Below are 20,848 nucleotides of genomic sequence, written 5' to 3'. Positions count from 1 at the left end.
ACAGACATGTCCTCAGCAGCCCCAGGACCCTGGGCCAGAAGGAGGAGGCGATCTCACACTGACCAAAGCCTCGGGAACCTGGTATGAGAGCAAGGGGCCACGGCCAGTGCTGATGGCTGCATGGTCAGAATGCCAGCCATTTTTCTAGAACAACCTCCCCCAGGCCTTGAGGACACCCAGAGGGAAGACACAGAGCCTGGATGACCTCCTACTCCATTAAAACTTCTGGCCACTTTTGGGCGAAGAGCTGCCAGCAGCACTAGCTCCAGGGGTAGAGTCTTCAAAGCCAGGGTTAACATAGTCTGTGTCGGGGATGGGGTACTTGGGACTAGAAGGCTCTGGGGCCGTTGCTGCCTCTGTGGCTAGTTTTTCCTCCAGTACCAGATCCGGGTTAACATCAGGTCCTGCAGAAGAGAAAGAACATAGACCTATGGTCAGAGAGGCGTGCAGATGGCACAGAGATGGCACAGGCATCACAGCTAGGAATGCAAAGCTAGAACGTGGGAGCTGGGCTCCGACTTCATCTGCACCTCCTGCCTCACCCTAACAACAGCCATTTCAGCTGGCATTTCCACCACCCTCACTAGTCCACCTCAGCAGGCATGCTCTCTCAGAGGGTCCTTGATACCCAGTCTCTCTCTCCCTTTCTCCTGGGGACAATCTGGTACTGACACCACAGGCAACCCTCCCATGAAAAGCACTGTTCCTTACTCTGTAACACAAACCCATGACACAGGGCAACCAAGAAGTCGGGCTCTGTACTTACCATTGCCTTTCTGGGACTCTGTCTACATAGCCCTAGCTTCAGGGTATTCCTGGCTACAGCTACAACAATGTGGATGATAGGCTTGCAAGGGTCTTGGCACTCCCCAGCCTCTATCGGTCTAGAAACTTCCAGCCCAGGGCTGGAACATCTCTCAGGACTAGTCCATACTGTCCCCAACACACACATTCTCCTCCCCAAAGATGGCCAGTGAGAGTCTATAAATAACTCTAGTGTCAAAAAAATAAACTGGCAAGCATCCACAACTGGTATCAATAATCAACATTCCCAGGTTTTCTCTAGGAAACTTTGGGTGACAAAGTCAAAGATTCACCCTCAAGGTCAGTCACTGCAGTGCTGGCCACAGTAGTATAGTCAGAAATAATCCAATGACCAGTAGTTGCAAGCTACCTAAATAAACGTGGAGGCAGTGAGATGAGACACACTTCTCCCTGGAGTACTTAGGAGTTAAGCACTGAGAAGCACCATCTAAAATCATTATCTAATAAATTCTTTAGATTATATTGTAAGCACTCCTTTTGACGTTCACGTCCTTGCCAAAAAAAAAAAAAAAAAACCCGAAGATGTTGCACGATTGGGCACTTTGCCTTCCAAAGCAGCAGCTGTGGGATTCTTCCTTGCTAGTCTGGCTGCCTTGAGACCTCTCAGCCAAACAGCCTTTCTAACTGCACCTACCAGAGGATGAACACGCCCCCTGGTGGTGTTGCCAGAGAACTGTTGTAACTGATGCTAAGAGGCAAGGCTATGATTGGCCCAAAGCACAAGCCAAGTGATGTAATTAATGCTAAGAAGGCAGGCTGCAATTGGCCCAAAACAGAGCCTCACTGATTAGAGTGGATGCTAAGAGGCAAGATTGCGATTCCAAACATAAACTGTACTTGACCAAAATAAAGTATGATTAATAAAAACTCAGAGAGAGAAATTGGGGTTCAACCGGAAGATCCGAAAAGCAAAACATCCAGCCACTGGCTCTTACCTCAACCTAAATCTGAAATGGCGATCCTGCCTCCAGGAATCTCAGAATGAGACAGATTGAGAGTTGTCTCCTCCCCTTTTATAATCATCTCTAGGGCTGGGATTAAAGGCATGCACTGCCTGGTTTCTTTGGCACTAGTGTGGCTACTGGGATTAAAGGTGTGTGTTACCATTGCCTGGTCTGTAAGGCTGACCACTGGGGGTGTTTTACTCTCTGATCTTCTAGAAAGCTTTTTCTATTAAAATACAAATGAAATGCCACTACACCGAAACACACCTTTTCTTGCTATATCACCAAGCTGCTCCAAGTCTACTGAGCAGTCTTACGGGCTGCCCCCTGGTGTTGCAACATCAGGCCTCCTGGGTGCCCACCCTCATGGGTGATCTTTTCCTACTTTGTAGCATGGGTAGAACACATGGCACTGGAGGCTTCAGTAGCTGAGTGGTCTCCGCAAACAGCAGTGAGGCAACAGGCTACTTGAAGCCACAGTGCAGCTTTAGAGCAGCATGGCAGGACACAGGACGACAGATGGAGAGAGAGGACAAGCAAGGGCAGAGAGCTAGGCTCTAAGGAGTTGTAGCAGAGAAGCTGTACGCACAGACTGCCCACCGAGTCGAGTCCCCAGGACCAAAAGTGGCAGCACCCTAGGCTGAGAGTGGTGAGTCTGGAGGCTACAGGGCTAAGGGTCCGCACACCCAAGGCCTTCACAAGGGCTGTAGTACCAGGGTGTCGCTTGCTGTGGCTTCCACCTGCCTTCTGCCACTACTGCTCCTGCCAAACACTAGGGGAATAAAATGCCAGAGACCAGCATCTGAAGAGCTTCCCTTTGCCTGCCTGTGATTTCTATCCAGATGAAGAAAAATACAAAACAAAGCAGGTGACAGAGCAAACAATAGTACAGTGTTTTCAAACTCTGAGTTATTACCCACTAATACTAAATGAAACTTGTAGATCAACGCCAGAATTTTCAAAGCAATGATAGGATAGAACCAAAATATCAGATTCCTTCGTGTATTAGAGAAAGTATTATTTTGTAAGATACTTATCTTAGTTACTTATCTATGTGTGCCCACACACATCATTTCTCAGTGTAAAATATATTTCTATGCTTAGGTGTAACTCCATGGTACAGCACTTGTCTAGCGTGTGCAATATTCTAGGTTCCATCCCCAGGAGCACCAGAAAAGCGTGTGTGTGTGTGTGTGTGTGTGTGTGTGTACAAAGGTCAGGTTTAAAAGTCCAACAGAAAAGTGCAACAGGCCACACAAACAGTGTTTAAGACACAGTCAGTTAACAAAGAAACGTGCTTATAGCATATTCAATGAAACACAAACGCTTCCAAAGTAGGAAGTATGTTCACGATCTTGGCCTGGACTCTATGAGTTTTCCAAGGGAGTAGGCACCATTTGGGTCAGTATTCAAAACGATGGCATCCTTACAGGGGTGGGCATGGGTACTCACCCAGATAGCTGAGGACAACTGGCAGGAAGACCAGGCCATGCAGCAGGCCCAGCAAGGTGATCACGATGTTGAGGCGGAAGAAGAAGATCTGGATAAGCTGGGCCTGAGCAAAGCCCAAGATGAGGATGCCTGGGAAGTTAGTCATGGCCACTCCAGCAAACACCTGGTGGGGAAGACGGGCCATATCCAGAAGTCAGGCAGGACATGAAGGGTCTGGCAGAGCACAGGGTGATCCACCTTTCTCCACTCACCGCACTGCCCATGGAGACGGTAGCATCCTTGGCCCTCTCCAGCCGGGTAGCCTTGGTGCTGACAGCAAAGGACCGGGTGATGTGGGACACAAACTCCACAGACATGCCCACTGCCTACAGGCAGAGAGGGAACTTCAGCTGACAAGGCAATAGACAGGGAAGAAAAGGAAACAAGAAAGCAAGCCAGGCAGGTGTCTGGAGCCTACACAGAGCCGGGGGGTGGGGGTGGGGTGTTGGCTTATGGGCTCAGATCCCCAACTGCCAAAGGCCACCTGTGGCCTGCTCTGTGGGTTACCGTGACAAGGTTGATGAGGGACACAGCGTTGTAGCTGATACCCCACACAGCCATGATACCGATGGTGTCCACGAGGATCATGATGATGGAGAGCAGGTTGAGGATGCCTGAACGCGCATCCAGACCCAGCAGGAGGTAGCAGACGACAAAGGTGGGTACAAAGCAGAGAGCCAGTGTGAAGATCCCCTCAGGGAGGACAGTCAGGTACTGCTCGTAGAACACATTGGAGACCCTGCCAGAGAGCAGGGAGTGGTCAGAGCGCCAGCCATCAGGTGGGAAGGACATCCCATTTCAGGAGGAAAACATGAGAGGTTTGAGTCAGATGCTGGCCCGTGTAAGAAGTGAGCAGGTCCCAGGCTACCCCAGGAGTCACCAGAGACAAAACTGACCCTCATCTCTCAAGATCACTCAAAAGCCTGCAGCCCCCAACATCTCTCGTGTGACTATTACCTCCCACATCCCTGACCTAGCCCCCCAGTTCTCACGTGTAGGGGAAGACCTCAAAGTCTGGGTCTGTGCCAGGCACTTTCCGTAGTTCAGCTGTGATGTTGGCTGCTAACAACCGGGACGTCCGGAGAGCTTCTGTGAAATCCTCTGAGTTCCTGAGGGGCTTGTGGTAGGCCATGAACTGTGAGGCTGAAGGACCACAGCACAGGAGAGGAAAGTCAAAGGTCACACCCATCCTCGCATCCCAGAGACAGTGACACAGACGTGTGATTGGGCTGGGTTCAGGATTCTGCCAGCACCACCTGAAATTCCTCATCGATTTTCTACAACAGACCTGCATTTTCTTACTTATTTTTCATGTGTGTGAGTTGTTCTGACTGCATATATGTCTGGGTACTACATGAATTCCTGGTGCCCATGGAGGCCAGAAGAGGGCATGGGATCCCCTCTAACTGGAGTTAATGGCAGTTATAAGCTGCCCTATGGGTGCTGGAAGTCAGACCTGAGTCTTCTGGAAGAGCAGCCAGTGCTCTGAACCTCCAAGCCATCTTTCAGGCCCAAGGCCTGCATTTCCACTTTGCACCAGCCCCGCCCCCCAACATGGCTCCTGCTGCCATTCTCTGAAACCCAAAGTCAGTCATTTAACTGTCCTTGACAGTTGAAACCTAAAAGATTACCCTTGGGGCCTGGAGAGATGGCTCAGGGCTTAAGAGCACTGGTTGCTCTTCCAGAGGTCCTGAGTTCAATTCCCTGTAACTACATGGTGACTCACAATCTCTATGAGATCTGGTGCCCTCTTCTGGCCTGCAGGCAGAACACTGTGTACATGTTAAATAAATGAATCTTTAAAAAAAAATCACCCCTGCATACCACCTGTAATCACACACCCAGCAGGCTAAGGTAGGAAAATAACTGCAAGTTCGAGGCCAGCATGGGCTACAGAGCGAGTTACTGTCTCAAAATCAAAACAAAACTGAGAGATCTCCCTGACAAAACCAAATCCTCCTTGTGTGCTTTCAAAACATGTACTGGATTTTTTTTTTTCTTTTTGAAACAGGGTTTCTCTGTAGCTTTGGAGCCTGTACTGGAACTAACTCTTGTAGACCAAGCTGGCCTCAAACTCACAAAGATTCGCCTGCCTCTGCCCCAAGTGCTGGGATTAAAGACGTGCGCCACCACCACCCGGCTCACGCAGTAGATTTTTACACAAAAACTTAGCCTGGTTTTCATTGAAGTGTGATGTTTCATTCTTATGGTCTCAGTACTTGGGGGGCAGGAGGATCAGGAATTCAATACTACATAGAAAGTTCTAGACTAATTTGGGCTATGTGAGAACCTTGTCTCAAAAAATATTAATTTTTCAGTTTGCCTATTCCTAAAGGAACAGACTAGAAAGGAAGACAGGCAAACAAAAATGACTAGATTATTAGAGCCGTGACTTAGGGATCCTGCCAATAAGTACAATTGTGTTCTTTTTTTTAATTATTATTTTTTCAAGGCAGTGTTTCTCTGTGTAGCCCTGGCTGTCCTGTCACTCACTCTGTAGACCACGCTGGCCTTGAACTCGCAGAGATCCATGAGACACACAGACAATGTACTAGGTGCCTGCGGAGCCTGATGTCAAACGTGAGGAGCACCTGCAAGTGGTTCACAGCTAGAGGCATGGTCATCCCCATCCAGAGATATGGTCTAGCAAGTCTCAGGCAAGGCTTGGGCACATCTAACGTTTTCCTGACGATGCTGATACTGATGTGTGGTGGGGGGCGGGGCTCTCACTTGGAAAAGCGTTGCTGTAGGGTATTAAGGTCCATGATGGATGCAGACCTACCCTGGGTTATGTGGGCCAGGGTTCCCTCCAAGAAACAATCCACCCCTCTGTCCTTGATACCCCATTCCCTTTTGACTAAGTGGGGTCTGCATGCCTTCTTGGAAGATGGGAACTTCATAGGAGAGTTAGCTGAGAGAGTGGAGTAAGTGTGCTCCAGTTGTAGTTAGTAAAAAATGAACTCATTTGATGCTCCCCCGTCCCTGTGCCAGCGCCAGCAGGGTACTCACACAGATCTCACCAAGTGTACCTCCCTCCATGCAGACAGCTCTCTTGTTCTGCTACCTGCTGTGCTATGCTGAAAACACATTGGATCCTTCTCCCCACCAGTCCGACTTCACCCCCCTTGCTGTTGACGACTCTCGGGTTTCCCCTACACAGTGACATCCTACCTCATTTAGTCAGCTGCTGCTGCTGACATCGCCATATGACACACACATACACACGGGTGACTATGTGTTGAGGTGGGTGGCTCCCAAGTATGACAGGAGCTCTTAGAAAGGCTCCCATAAGGGCTGGAGAGATGGCTCAGCGGTTAAGAGCACTGACTGCTCTTCTCAAGGACCCGGGTTCAATTCCCAGCACCCACATGGCAGCTCACAACTGTCTGAAAATCCAGTTCCAGGGGATCTGACACCTTCACACCAATGCACATAAAATAAAGTTAAATAAACCATAAAAATTTAAAAAAAAAAAAAAAAAAAAAAGAAAGAAAGGCTCCCATAATTCACAGAGGCATGGACTGGGGGCGAAAGAATGACTGAGGTCCTAGCTCACGGAGTTGGGAAGTAGGTTCCTTGCTGACAAGCCCAGGACAATCACACACACACACCTTCACACGCGCATGCGCACACACACACACACACACACACACATCAGACACACAGGCGCTCTTGGGGGACTCTAAAGCAAATAGCTGACTTGAGACCTCCTTCCCAAACTAAGCCATACTTACCTATAACCTGGCCATCTGAGCTCAAATTCACAGAGGTTCTATATGCTGCTAGACCCCTGCAAAGAAGAGGCCAGAACAGAGGCTTAGTGGGGATGAAACCTTGTCCCATCAACCCGCCCACTGTATCCCAGGGAAGCCATGACTGGACACTTCTGTCCCTCTGGGTCCACCATCTCCAGAACCCAGCAGGAGCCAATCTCCGAACGTACCCTTTGGGACATCTGATATTGGGTGGGTCGTTCAGGAACCAGGGCAGATACTTGTCAAACTGTTCTGGTGTAGGCCTCACAGGGCCCAGCGTGAAGCCCATGCAGTTTCTTAAACAGTTGAAGGAAGCTGCAGGGAGGAGGGACTCTGGGCAGTGACACAGCGGGCCCGGCAACTCCTGTTGTGACTCCCCCTCTGTGCCCCAATCTAAGGTCCCCAGTGCTGAGGAGTTTACACCTGCCACCCTCAATTGGTCACTACAGGCTGTTAGGAGAGGGACCCTAGGTGAAGCATTGGGTTCTTTCACACTATAAACACAGCACCTTCACACACAGGGCCACAGCCCCACTCCCAGTCCACTGCCCACAACCAGCAAGGTCTACAAGCAAAGGCATAAGACCCCGGGGATGCACAAGTGCGGGTGCCTCAGGCCTAACCTGCCTGAACCCTACGGGTGTGGTGGGGCAACTGAGAGCCTTACCAATCCTTTCTCCTCTCTTGCCTCAGTTTCCCTAAGCTGTAATGGGCAGTGAGCCCCCCGCAGCCCCACACTCACTATCGGTTGAAGGACAGAACTTATCCTTATTGGGACCGAAGGAGTAAAGGCGGCAGCAGATGGATGGAGTCAACCAGTCGATGAAGTCATCTACCCAGGAGGATGCAGAGATCGCCAGATAAGACCTGAGGCCAGATGAGGGAAAGTAGGTGGAGCCAGTGAGCCTGGTGTCTCCTTCCTGAGCCCTGCACTGGGCCTCCTCTGGCCGTGCTAGCTGCAGGGGCAGAGCATGCAGGAGGAGAAAACAGGAGAGGAAGAAGAGAAGGGGAGACCAGCCACTTACTCTTCAGGGAATTCAGTAGCATACTGGATCTTCTGGGTTAGGGAGAAGCTGTCACAGCCTGCGCTAGAGCAAATGGCATTCATGCCTGCCTCGCTGGAGAAGTTGTAGCCCGAGGTGGTGACAAAGTACACTGGAGGCCCCACTTCAAAGTATCGGTTCAAAAAGAGGAAGTAGTCGATCAGGTAGGAGTCCTGGGAAAGAAGGGACTCTCTGAGTCTCGGGGGACCGTGTGCATCCCCAGTTCATACAGAGGCACATGCTGAACAGTCCACGCAAACGTACCTACTGAGGTACACGCGGTGTACACACGGATAAACACTCAGATATGCGTGCTCAGAGGCACATGGAAAGGAACTCACTCAGAAGTATCCAGAGTGTACACACACATACATACAAGACATGAGGTACACGCAGAACCATGTACTCAGAGGAACAGGCCCTGACACACACATAAGTCCACGCCAAGATACACACAGGTCCCAGGAGACATCAAGTAAACCCATATATGCATTGTAAGGATTTCAGAAAGAGAAGAAAAATTAAAGAAACAGATTATTTGAAGAAATAATAGCAAAAAATCCCCCAGATTGATGAAAGACATAAACATAAACATTAAAGGAACTCAGGCAAGGTCTAATAGAACAAATTCAAGCAAATCTAGCCCAAAGCACATGGTAATACAACTGTCAAAAGCCAACCTCAAAGGACACTGTGGACAACACAAGAGAGATTCTTGTCACACGGAAGGAATGCAATGCAGCCATTTCCACCCTCCTCAGCAGCAAGTCTGGAGACCGTGGAGTTAGATATTCAAAGTAGCAAAACTGTCTTTCAGAGAGGAGGGCTGGGGCATAGCTCGGGTGCTTAGCTTGCAGGGAGCCAGTAGCTTAGGACAAGTATGGTGGTGCACACCTTTAGTCCCACGACTCGAGACGCAGAAGCAGGCCATCTCTGTGAGTTTAAGGCCAACCAGATGAATGCAGTGAGTACCTAGTGAAACCCTGTCTCAAAAAAAAAAAAAATGTCTAGGATGGTATGATTCTTAGAAGAAATGAAAACGTAAGGAAACAGAAACACATCCCGTGTTCACAGTCTGGATGACAAATATTGTTCCAGTATCAGTACTACCAAAAACAAAACCACAAAAAGATTCACTGCAGGGCCGGGCGATGGTGGCGCACGCCTTTAATCCCAGCACTGAGAGGCAGAGGTAGGCAGATCTCTGTGAGTTCAAGGCCAGCCTGGTCTACAAGAGCTAGTTCCAGAACAGGCTCCAAAGCGACAGAGAAACCCTGTCTCAAAAAAAAATTTTTTTTCAAGCGAAATTCAAAGGTAATCTCTAAAGAACTCAAACAGCCCAAGAGGCCTTGACAAAGAGCAAATGTGAAAGACTCACTCTGGCCTGAAATTTGACTTCTATGAGCAGTGGCAGCACACACCTTTGATCCCAGCTCTTGGGAGGCAGAGGCAAGTGGATTGCTGTGAGTTTGAGGCCAGCCTAGTCTATAGAGCAAGTTCCAGGAAAGTCAGGACTACACAGAGAAACCCTGTCTCAGAAAGAAAGAAAAGAAGAAGAAAAAAAGAAAAGAAAAAGAAGAAAGAAAGGAATTCACCTACTGAATCAAAGCAGGGTGGTACGGACATGGGAGCAGGCATGGAGATCAATGGGGCATAATAAGGATACACAGGCATATCTGGGTGATTTGTTTTGGTAAGAGTGCCAAAGCCATTTTATGAAGGAAAGCTATAATTTTTTTAGTAAATAGTCCAGAGGAAGCTGGATAAAATTAAAATCTGGACACTTCCACAGCATCATTTATAAAGATCAACTCAAAGCCAGGTGATGGCTTTGAACACCTTTAGTCCTAGCACTCAGGAGGCGGAGGCAGGCAGACCCCTGAGTTCAAGGTCAGCCTGGTCTACGGAGTGAGTTCTAGAATAGCCAAGGTTACACAAAGAAACTCTGTCTCAAAACAAAACAAAACAAAAAACTCAAATGAATCAAAGGCTTGTGTATAAGATCTAAAGCTAAAAGAACCTTTAGGAGAAACAGGAGGAATTTCATACTTTGGATTTAGCAGTTTTTTGGATATGACACCTAAGTCAGGCAACAAAAGGAAAACACTGTGGCTATTTTAAAATGTTTCATGTATCAAGACACACTACCACTAGAATAAAAAGGCAGCCCACAGAAAGAGAAAAACGTTTTGATAATTAGGTCTCCGACAAGAGGCAGATCTCCTGAACACACAGGGAACTCTTAAGCCTCAGCCACATCAATAACAAAAAGCCAATTCAAAAATGAGCAAAGGACTTAAACACATGTTTTCTTACATAAGATATACGGGCGATCAATATGTACATGAAAGGATGTGTAACTCTTCTAATTGTTGAAAACGCATATTGAAAGCACTATAAAGCATCAGAACTGCCAGGAGTCTCAAAAGACCAAAACAAGGGGACAGGGTGTTCCACACCAGCCTGGGCTACAAAATGAGACCCTGTCTCAACAAAACAAAAGAATCCACCACTACAAACAGATAGATACTACTTGAACCCTGTACCATGACTTATTAGAAGGAGGAGGAGGAAAAGGAAGAGGAAGAAGAAGAGGAAGAAGACGATGATGATGAAGGTAAGTTCCTGGACAACCAGAGCTGTTACACAGAGAAACCCTGACTCAAAACAAACAGGCACACAGACAGGATAGGACTTTATAGCTTACTGATAAAGCACTTTCCCAACAAGTGAGAGATCCCAGAGTTGATCCTCAGCACCAAAAATTGAAAACACAGAAAAATAACAAGTGTTGGGGGCTAGTGAGTTGACTCAGCAGGTAAGAGCACTTGTTACTCTTGCAGAGTACCTGAGATCAATTCCTACCCAACACCCACAGGGCTGCTCACAACCATCTGTAACTTCAGTCCCAGGGGTTCTGACGCCCTCTTCCTGACCTCTGCAAGCACAGGCACCCAACTGGCACACAAACATGCATGCCAACAAAACACTCAGACACATAAAAGTAATAAATTCCCCCCCCCAAAAAAATCAATCATCAGTAAGAAATTCACACAGAAGGAAATGGCCGTCCCTGTGTGGATAGCCATGTGGAGAGCCCTCCAGTGCAGGGCGTCTACTGTGGCCTGAGCCAGCACTCAACCCTTGTACTTTACAGCCATGGATGTGGCTTCCACATGGTGCCAAGCCTTGTCTCATGTGTCCCCCCACCCCACCCTCTGGCACTGCTGCTTCTCCCAGGTCTCAGGACCAAGGGATGAGAAGAGGCCACTCACCTTGGGCAGAGCCAGCTCCTGGTCCAGTCCCACGCTGATGTGACACATGAAGTAGAGATTCGCTCCAAACAGGGCCAGAAACAGGAGCATCTGAGGGAGAAACTGGCACATGAGAACCCCTCCCCAAACAGCCCCATCTTCCCCCAGACTTGAATGGCATTATTGGGCATTCTGAGAAACACCCTGGAGCTGGAAAGACTTGAGCTCTCGCTCCAAGTATCTGCCCTGGACCTGAGCAGCCACCCACCACCACCACCACCATGTCCTCTTGGCCTTTCTCCTAAAGTGGTACAGCTGCCTCAGCCCACATACCACAACAGGGCGGGTGAACCTGTGCAGCAGGAAGGGAGCATATATCTTTCGGAAGAAGCGGAGTAAGAGTCCCTCGTTTTGTTCAGGTGGAGGTAGTTTCCGGGGTGAAAGGCAGCATAAGACGTCTGGGCGAGAGGCCTAGAGGATGGCAGTCTCTCAAGACCATGTCCAGGCAGACCCCAGGAACCACCCCACCCAGGGAAGCTCTGGAGATGGCCACTGCAGTTTATGTTGCTTTTCTTTCCTGCCTCAATCAAATACTGAATTTCACATCATTAAAAAACCACCAGCTTGACTACTGTTAACTTTATAATTTATTATGTAAACTTACATAATTTTAGGAGGTTTAATGATACTTCCAAAAATAAGTAAAAATAAATTCTCTTTCTACGGGTAATTGCAGAACACACATCCCAAACATCCTCTGTCAGAATAATGCCCCTGCCTCCCACCCAGCTCTCTTGGCTACCTCTGTGGTCATAATGCCACATCTTTCAGTGAACATAGCAACCCAGGCAGGATAAGTTCCTTGGTCCTGGCCTAGCTGGCTTTACCTCCTGCCTCTTGCTATCCAGGGAGAGCAGGGCCACAAAGGCAGTCATCTGGAGCAGGAAGTCGAGGAGAATCGCCAGGCCAGCGGTCAAGGCAAAGGTCCGCACAGCCGGCATGGGGGTCAAGGCCCCTGTTGGGGACACAGGATCTGTCAGATCATCCTGGTCTCATGGACCGGATGTCAGCACAGAGAGTTTAAAGCAGGAAATGCCCACTGCCTTCTGAGAAACTTGCCCCCTCGGAGAATAACCTAGCAGGCTAGCTCCTGGGTGGAGGACAGCCCTGGCTCACCTAGGAAGAAGCAGATGGCCTCAGAGAGGCTGCACAGCAGCATGCTGGGGGCTACACTGCCCAGGGTACGGCCAATGTGGGCCTCTCGCTGTTCCCCAGGCATCCTAGGCAGCCTCTGTATGGGCAAAGAGACAGAGTGTACAGGGTCTGCCAAGGTCGCCAGCGGGGTAAAGGGCTTCAAGTCCTGGCCAAATCTGAGGAACTGCCAGACCTTCTGGAGAGAGAACAGCTTACTAACAACTCACAGCCACACCTTCCGCTTCTGTGTTGTGGCCTAAAGAACCACTTGGTGCATTCTAGTTCACCAATATGAAAAGGACCAAGCATTCTTGTCACTAAGTCCTCACAGCAAAGAGAGGCTAAAGGACTCTGGTTTGTGCTTACTGTGGGTGCCACACAAAGTAGTGCAAAGGCAGGAAAGAGGTAGTTCTAATGCATGGATACAGAAAACTCACTGGACACCCTGTGCTTAACTGAAAGCAAATTCAAGATGACACTACTTGCTCTGGGATAGTGCTCTTGTACGCAAAATGCTGATTGGCCAGTAGCCAGGCAGGAAGTATAGACGGAGCAACCAGACTAAGAGAATTCTGAGAAGAGGAAAGGCAGAGACACAGTCACCAGTCAAACACAGAGGAAGCAAGATGAGAATGCCTCACCAAGAAAAGGTACCAAGCCACATGGCTAAACATAGACAAGAATTATGAGTTAACTTAAGTTGTAAGAGCTATTTAATAATAAGCCTGAGCTAATAGGCCAAACAGTTTATAATTAATATAAGCCTCTGTTTGGGGACTGAATGGCTGCGGGACCAGGCAGGACAAAAACTTCCATCAGCAAGTAGTGTGAATAAATTTGTGTCAACTCACGCCATTTCCTACACGTATAAGCCTGAATAGAAGAGTCTGCAAGGATGTCAGCACCTCTATACAGGGCTTTGTCTAACGAGGGTGTTGTGTTGCCAGAAGGTATAAAGAGCTTCTCCTTTCTTACCTGGTACTCAAGAACAAAGATGAAGATGTTGTCAGCTCCCACGGCTAGCACCAGGAAAGGTACCACTTGGATGATAACCAGAGAGGAGGGGACACGCAGGTAGGAGTAGAAGCCCATGGCAGCTATGACTGCTCCCAGCACAACAGCCACCCCGCCTAGGCCCAGAGTAGCCTTGGAATCCACCTGCAATGCAGCTAGGCTCAGCCTGTTGGCTACCAGAGCACCTGCTCAGATCCTCCTTACTCCCCAGGTTGGATGAGAAACAGGCAGGTCCCCTTGGTGCTCACACATGCTCAGTGCCACCCACTTCAATGAAGAACCCATATGTATATTTAAGTCTCTAGGCTATACCATTCTTCCAGGGGCAGGCACGTGGCACCCAAAAGTGCAGGTGTGCCTGGCTACATCTTCCAGAATTGCATGGTATGGCCTTTTACATGGTAACTTTGTGTGTGGACAATGGGTATATGCTAGATTACAGGAAGAAAACTTTGGGCCTTTCAACACAGACCATATCCAAGAAATACTACCCTTTGAGGGGTTCCCTTTGAATGGGTCTAACTTGCTAGGTTAAGGAGGCCCTCTAGAGCTGTCCTAGGCTCGGGGGTCCCTCTTGCTGGGTCCCTCCTGCTCTCACCGCTATTCGTTTCCATCTGGAGTAGCTGCCCAGGGCCAGGGAGATGTACAGGAAGACGATAATGTAACTGATGGCGAAGACAGGCAGGTCCTGGATGGTGGTGCGGTTGATTTCATCCTCCAGAGAGCGCTGCGAGCACACAACCAGGTCACAAACCACCTACTGGGTTTCTCTGTGGAGCGGCCAGCTGCATGCTCTGAGGAGCTACAGGAGCCTCTAACGCAGGCGCCATATTGGGGTGGGCACAGGCTTTCACGGCCGGGGTCATTCAGGAGCGGGTAGAACCAGGATGTGGATTGAACTGGAACCAACCCCAAACCATTAGAGAACTGCAAGCACAGAACCAGGAACTCTGCAGGGTCCCTACCTCGGCTGAGAATGCAACCTGGAACTTGTCAGCCGTGCTGCTCTGGAAGGCTTGCATTTCCTTCAGAAAAGCCTCCTCCCAGAGCCTGGTCTGGGCCATGCGGGGATCATCAGCAGGGAAGTTATTGAGAGAGAAGGTTATGACCAGCGCCTCTGCCTCGGAGTAGTCCGTCCCTGGAAAGAGCAACTCTGAGCCTCCCTTCTAATACCCCCTCAGGCTGCACCCTTCTCCCATTCCTGTTCCTCTCCTGCTTCCCCACTCCAACAATGCCCTTATCCCATCCTCCAGTTCCCCCTCCCAGCCAAAGGCACAAAACCAGAGCTCCCCGGCAGCGTTAAGAATGGCAGAGGGGAGGTAGAAGCATCTCTGCAGCCTCCTTAAGCCAGGCACCCAGGCACTGGAAACACCAATCCCAATGGCCTCTCCCTTAGCCTCCCGGGGTCTACCTCACTTACCTTGATACCCTCCAACAGCAAGGAAGGGGAAGATAGGAGCCCCGTAGTCAGCTATGCAGCTCAGGGCCAGAGACGTGCCGTCCTTGTATGTGAGAGGGGCACTGGAGGGAAACCACAAAGAGAAAGATACTTTCCTGCCCCTGCCTGGTTCCTTTGGCCCCACCCTACCTCAGGCCCTCAGCTCCCTGAGGGAGGAGCAATGAGTTCCAACTACCTGGCCCAGAGGGTTCAAAAAGACCATATTTCTACAAGGTGCTCTCATGTGGTTCCCCCAGTCCACAGAATGGGGTAGGGGCTGCCTTGGGCGTCTCCTTGGACAGGTACTCTATGATGGGCTCTCTGTGCATCTCAGGTCCCTTCACATGGCCAAACACTCCAGACCTGTCGTTACTCCAGTCCAAATGAGCATCACAATGAAGCAGTGAGCCCAGACTTGAGCCATGACCGTCTCCAGCACAGGTCTCAATGCTGCCCTTCTCTTCCCTCCCAGAGCCTGACCCCTCCAAGTGTTGAGTTGAGCCCTGGAGCGCAGAGCTTTCTACAGAGCACTTCCCAGTGGAGACAGAGCAGAATGTCTACACAAAGCTCCTTACACAGATTCTCAGCGCGGAGGAGTGTACCAGTCAACAGCACCATCTAAAAAGCACCAGATTGCTGTGTGACCTTAAGCAGTTTACCAAACCACTCTGAGCTTCGGCTTTCCAGTCTATGAAATAAGCGTAATCAGCTCACTTAAGAGTTACAAGCATCCAAAAGCAAAATAAAAATGGCACAAGTTGGCACTTCACTGGTTGTCCAATAGGTGGTTTTCTCTGTGAAGAAGCCTAAATTATTTTCGATGGAGTCTTTTGGATTAAATGGGTATAGTGTAAGTACCTCTCATGGTGGCTCTCAAGTAATAGGACAGCTGTCGTTAGTTTCCTCACAAAGTAAAAGACGTGACCCTGAGCTTAGCAGTTCTCATAAGGACCCCTGGATTAATCATGCCTGTGTTAAGCTTCCCTCTGTTCCCTGAGATACAGAAGCAAGTGGTGCAATACCAGCCTGGGACCCAGTGTCAGCCACACTGTTGTTTTGTCCATTTCGAGGCCATCTGGGGTTTGGGAGACTATACTGTAATGTCATGTTTAAATGTTTGACTGAGTTAATTCTAAGGCACTTGTTCCCAGCGCTTTCCATCTGAAGTCCAAAGTTCTAATAAAGCCGTGACTGTACAGGAGCTTACTTGTAAATCAGGTTGCACGATGGCTCCTTCTCCCATATTAACATATGAAAAAAGAGATAGAGATAGTACGAACTAAGCACGATAGCACAGGATTGCAACCCCTGTTCCTCAGGGGCCTGAGGGAAGAGTGTGAATTTGAGGACAACCTCAAATAGTGTGACTTTATCTGAAAACAAAACAAAATAAACAACAACACAGCAAAAAAATAATAAAAATAAAAATATAAAATAAATTTTAAAAAAATCATACCGCATCCCTGATGCCTCTCAATGGCCCCGCTCTGTTCGACTGTGTCTGAGGAATAATGCAGACACCCTAAGAAGCAGCCCATACTTGAAACTTGGCTAAAGATGGACAGCCAGTAGCAGAGAAAGACAGCAAAGGCTTCCTCTTTAAATGGATCTTTTTTGGGGAGGGAGCAGGGTTTCTCTGTGTAACTTTGGAGCCTGTCCTGGAACTCACTCTGTAGATCAGACTGGCCTTGAACTCACAGAGATCCGCCTGACTGTGCCTCCCGCGTGCTGGGATTAAAGGGGTGCATCACCACCGCCTGGCAATGTAGTGGATCTTTTTTTTATTTTTTATTTTTTTAAATATTTATTTATTATGTATACAACATTCCTTCCATGTATGCTTGCAGGCCAGAAGAGGGCAGCAGACCTCATTACAGATGGCTGTGAGCCACCATGTGGTTGCTGGGAATTCCAGGACCTCTGGAAGAGCAGTCAGTGCTCTTAACCTCTGAGCCATCTCTCCAGCCCCAATGTAGTGGATCTTAAAGAATGTGAGATCTGTCCTCCCCCCAAAAAAGCAGATGTGTTCACATGTGTTCCAGGACAGGCTTCAAACTACAGAGAAACCCTGTCTCAAAAAAACAAAACAAAAAAGAAAGAAAGAAAGAAAGAAAGAAAGAAAGAAAGAAAGAAAGAAAGAAAGAAAGAAAGGAAAAGGAAAGGAAAGGAAAGGAAAGGAAAGGAAAGGAAAGGAAAGGAAAGGAAAGGAAAGGAAAGGAAAGGAAAAAAAATGTGAGATCTGCCTGGGATCTGCAAGGTCAAAGCAAAACCACCAGCACTCATGCGGTTGGCTGGGGTAACCCTCACCTGCTCTGCTCTTAAGTGTAGGGTGGGGAGAAGGCCCATGGGGCCCTTCACTCTCCATTCTTTCTCCAGGAGCCTCCACCACTACTGGTCCTCTTACCACCCTTCCCTTGGCCCAGTGACCTTGCTGGCATCCTGTTTATACTACCCCCAACATGGGCAAAGCCAGACACAGAACCTCAGCAGCATCAGGGAATGGATGAAACTGCCCTAGAACACCTGGCCTGGTGCCCTGGACCAGAGACTAGCCACAGTCTTGGCCAAATGAACTCTTTCTAGCCAAATCCTAGGCTACCAAAGGCCCTACAGATCCTGGCGCAGTCAGGGAAACAAAACAGTGCAAGCACAAAGGCTCCCTGAGCTGTCACTTTTAGATATAAATAACTAAGACGATACTGAGGGCAGGACAGAGAACTCAGTTATCAAGAGCTGTGCTATTCTTGCGGAGGACCAGAGTTCGGTTCCCAGGATCCACCTGACCGCTTACAACTGACCTTCACTTGAGTTCCTGTGAATCTAGCAACTTCTTCTGACCTCTGTAGCATCAGGCACATGTATAAGCCATGCACATACATACATGCAGGCAAAATATTCGTGCATATGAAATTAAACCACAGCGGGGACATCACGGAAAGAAAAATCATATGGACTGGAGCTGGAAGGACTATGAAGCTGCAGAGAACAAGCGTAAGATGGGAGTGAGCTCTAAGAAGGGGCCCAAGCAGACTCAGACAAGCATAAGATGGGAGTGAGCTCTAAGAAGGGGCCCAAACAGACTCAGACGCACGCACGAAGGCCCTGATGTGCACATGTAGGAGCTCTCCCTGACTCTGAAGGATGGAGCTGCCCTCTGACCTGGTTCCTGGGGGCATAGCAGCAGCTATTCTCAGATCTACTCACTTGGCACAGTAGAGGAAGTGGTCCTTCCAGTCCACCAGGGAAGTCTGACCACCAAGCGTCTGGTTGGCCGTGAGCAGCAGGAGGGTGCGGTTGTTCTGGAAGTACTGAAGGAGGCTGTTGACACAGCAGTCCGAGAGGGTGGTGTTGTGCGGGTTGAGGGGAGCGTAGCAGATGTCCTGCAGGGAGATGTTGCGCCCCTCCTCCGGGGACCACACCTGCAGGTGGCGAAGCCTCTCTTGGAGCTCCAGCAGCTCCAGCAGCAGGTCCAGGGACAGGATCCCACTGAAGTTCTTGGGCCCTAGCAGCAGGGAGTCGTACTGGTAGCTGGATCTGTTTCGAGCTGTCACAAAAACCTGGTTGGTTCGAAAGAAGGGGCCGAAATGCTCGTCGTGGAAAGCCTTCTCTTTCCGGGCTTGACTTTTGGGGGCTGACCACAGTTCCACGGGGTCTGTGGTGAGTTCTATATACATCAGGCCTACTGACAAGGCTATCACAACCACGAAGGACAGTGCCAAGACGGTGAGTGGCCACGAGGCCACTTTTGTGCCCCAGTTCTGGAAAAACCGGCCAAGGACAGTGTGAGGTGAGAATCTGCGCTTACGAGGGCGGTTAGGGGCTTCCTGGGGGCTTGGTGTCTTGCGCTTTTTTCTGTTGGAAGCCACTCGAAGATGCACAAGGACAGCCATGAGCAACACAAAGACCGCAGTGAAGATAATGATGAGAGCCAACCAGCCTGGCATTTTACCCATGTAGAAGGAAGGGGGCAGCGCCGGAGGCCGAGCAATGGCGGGACAAGATGCTGCACAGTCCTGACAGGAACAGGCTGCCGAGTCTGCACCCTGGGACTCATTGCATGGTGCAATTTCCGCATTCAGAGGCTGTATCCCCTCTGCCAGGGCCTGGCCAGGCTCCACAAGGTGGAAGGTGATGTCCAGCGGAGCCAGGCCATTCCCTGTGTCTCCCTGGAAGTTGAGCCAGCGCTGGGCATTGCAAAGGGCCGAGCCGTAGACCCCACACATGCTGCCCACCGCCAGTGAGGCAGCTGCAGGGATGCGCACCCGGCTACAGGACTCATAGGCCGCCTCGGCAAAGCTGCGCTGGTAAAAGGTTTCGTAGGCCACCACAGCCGGAGGCTGTGAAGCGTCCTGCACAGCCACACGGGTGACATTGATAAAGAGGCTCTGGTTAGGGCTACAGGTGTTTTGGCAGTGTATGCTCACAAAATTGTCAGAGCAGGCGGGGCAGCGGGTGAGGAGGGCCTTGGTGATGGACATGCTGCTGTCTAATGCCAGTAACTGCTTGGTGGAGCAACAGGCAAAGGTGGTATTGGGGCCATTGTACAGGCGGGGACAGATGCGCTGGAGGAGGGCCAGGTGCTCCCCTGTGACATGGCGGGCCGGGGTATTAGACAGGCAAGATACATTGGACAGTGACGTGAGGCCTCCAGACAGCTCTGGATTCTTCCCACACTCTTCATAAAAGGTGCAGTAGCCAGCCTGATGAATGGGTGTGTAGAGATCTCCCTGGGCCTGCAGAGAAGGCCAATAGTATCCATTAGCCCTGAAGCTGGTTGGCGCAGTCGGGTACCTTCTGGGCAGTGAGAAGCCAGAGAAAGAAGGATGCAGGTGGAGGCCACTTGTTCGTTCCGGATGCCCAGACCCGAAATAATCACTCAGAAACTTTATTATTTGCAATATTGTTTGGTCAATAGCTTAAGCGTATTGCTAGCTAGGTCTTATAGCTATTCATTATTCCTATTCATCTGTGTATCGCCAAGTGACTGTAGTTTACTGGCAAAGTTCCAGTGAGTCTCTCTCTGGCGGCAGCTCCATGGCTTCTACTTGACTCCTACTCGCTCCTTCTCTGTCTGCTTGGAACTCCCACCTTGCCCTCTTCTGCTAAGCCACTGGCCGAAACAGATTTCTTCATTAACCAATAAAAGCAACACATAGACAGAAGGACCTCCCACACCAGAAGGAGAGCACGCAGAGGGCTGGGAGAGCCACGGGGAGGCTCGTGTGGCATGGGCTGTGCTTAGGGTGCCAATGGAGGGATGCTCTCCCAATGGATAGAGATGGGTTACTAGGAAAATGACTCATCTGATAGAGTGTGGCTTTAAAAGGCCATGCTTCAGAGGAGATGGGGAGGTGGAGGGACCCCTATTGCTGTCAGTCTGAGTCTCTAGACTGTACTCCACACTGAGGCCAGGGCCACTTGTCTTTACAAGTCAGTATAAGACCCCCCGTTCTACATCCTGCATTACCAAATGCCAACCCCCACCTCTGAGGGCAAACTAGGATGGTAACAGGGCCTCATCCCAAACCCAGAATATTTCAGGGGCTATTCACCCAGGATCCACGTCCAGCACCCAACTCAGTCCCCACTTAACCACAGGCAAAGGCCCCGTTCTTTTTCCTCTCTGACCCTCTGTCCCTTCAACCCCTTGACCTGGAGACTCCACCAGCCAGCACTTACTTCTGGGCATGGGAAACCTCCCCTAACCGTGTGACCCTGACTATCAGATACCCGGTTTGCCTTGCCCTAATGGGAGACACTAGGAAGTAACCATGAGCAATGGACTCACCGAATTCAGAAGTAGCGCCCAGAGCAGCCATCCCTTCAGGCCAGCTGCCATCCCCGGGTCAGGAAGCAGAAGTAGGGCTGGGCCTCAGGGACAGCTGGGGAG

General features: G+C 49.8%; 1 protein-coding gene across 1 annotated transcript; it reads right to left on the bottom strand.

The window, feature by feature from the left end:
* Positions 1–216: 216 nt before the first annotated feature.
* On the bottom strand, positions 217–20,797 carry Npc1l1 (NPC1 like intracellular cholesterol transporter 1). Its single transcript, XM_057772714.1, has 19 exons — positions 20,747–20,797; positions 18,163–19,691; positions 14,941–15,041; positions 14,486–14,658; positions 14,119–14,247; positions 13,482–13,664; positions 12,489–12,603; positions 12,200–12,327; positions 11,646–11,783; positions 11,334–11,423; positions 8,041–8,231; positions 7,758–7,882; positions 7,204–7,330; positions 6,995–7,050; positions 4,253–4,403; positions 3,768–3,999; positions 3,473–3,586; positions 3,222–3,384; positions 217–404 (listed from the first exon to the last, which is right to left on the bottom strand). The coding sequence occupies exons 1-19, from the start codon at positions 20,795–20,797 to the stop codon at positions 217–219; spliced, it is 3,984 nt and encodes a 1,327-aa protein (XP_057628697.1).
* Positions 20,798–20,848: the final 51 nt, after the last annotated feature.

Source organism: Chionomys nivalis, chromosome 6 (genome assembly GCF_950005125.1).
Source record: "Chionomys nivalis chromosome 6, mChiNiv1.1, whole genome shotgun sequence".
NCBI lineage: Eukaryota > Metazoa > Chordata > Mammalia > Rodentia > Cricetidae > Chionomys > Chionomys nivalis.
Note: the sequence above shows the minus strand (reverse complement) of the source record. Positions and strands in the feature narration are given on the sequence as shown.

What these genes read in the sequence shown, in the direction of transcription:
- Npc1l1 (XM_057772714.1), bottom strand. Translation starts at nt 20,797, where the DNA reads ATGGCAGCTGGCCTGAAGGGATGGCTGCTCTGGGCGCTACTTCTGAAT. An exon ending in TCTTTGTTCTTGAGTACCAG is followed by an intron (nt 12,604 to 13,481) that starts GTAAGAAAGGAG and finishes TTGCCCATACAG; the next exon opens with AGGCTGCCTAGGATGCCTGG. An exon ending in CCCTCATCAACCTTGTCACG is followed by an intron (nt 3,587 to 3,767) that starts GTAACCCACAGA and finishes CTCTGCCTGTAG; the next exon opens with GCAGTGGGCATGTCTGTGGA.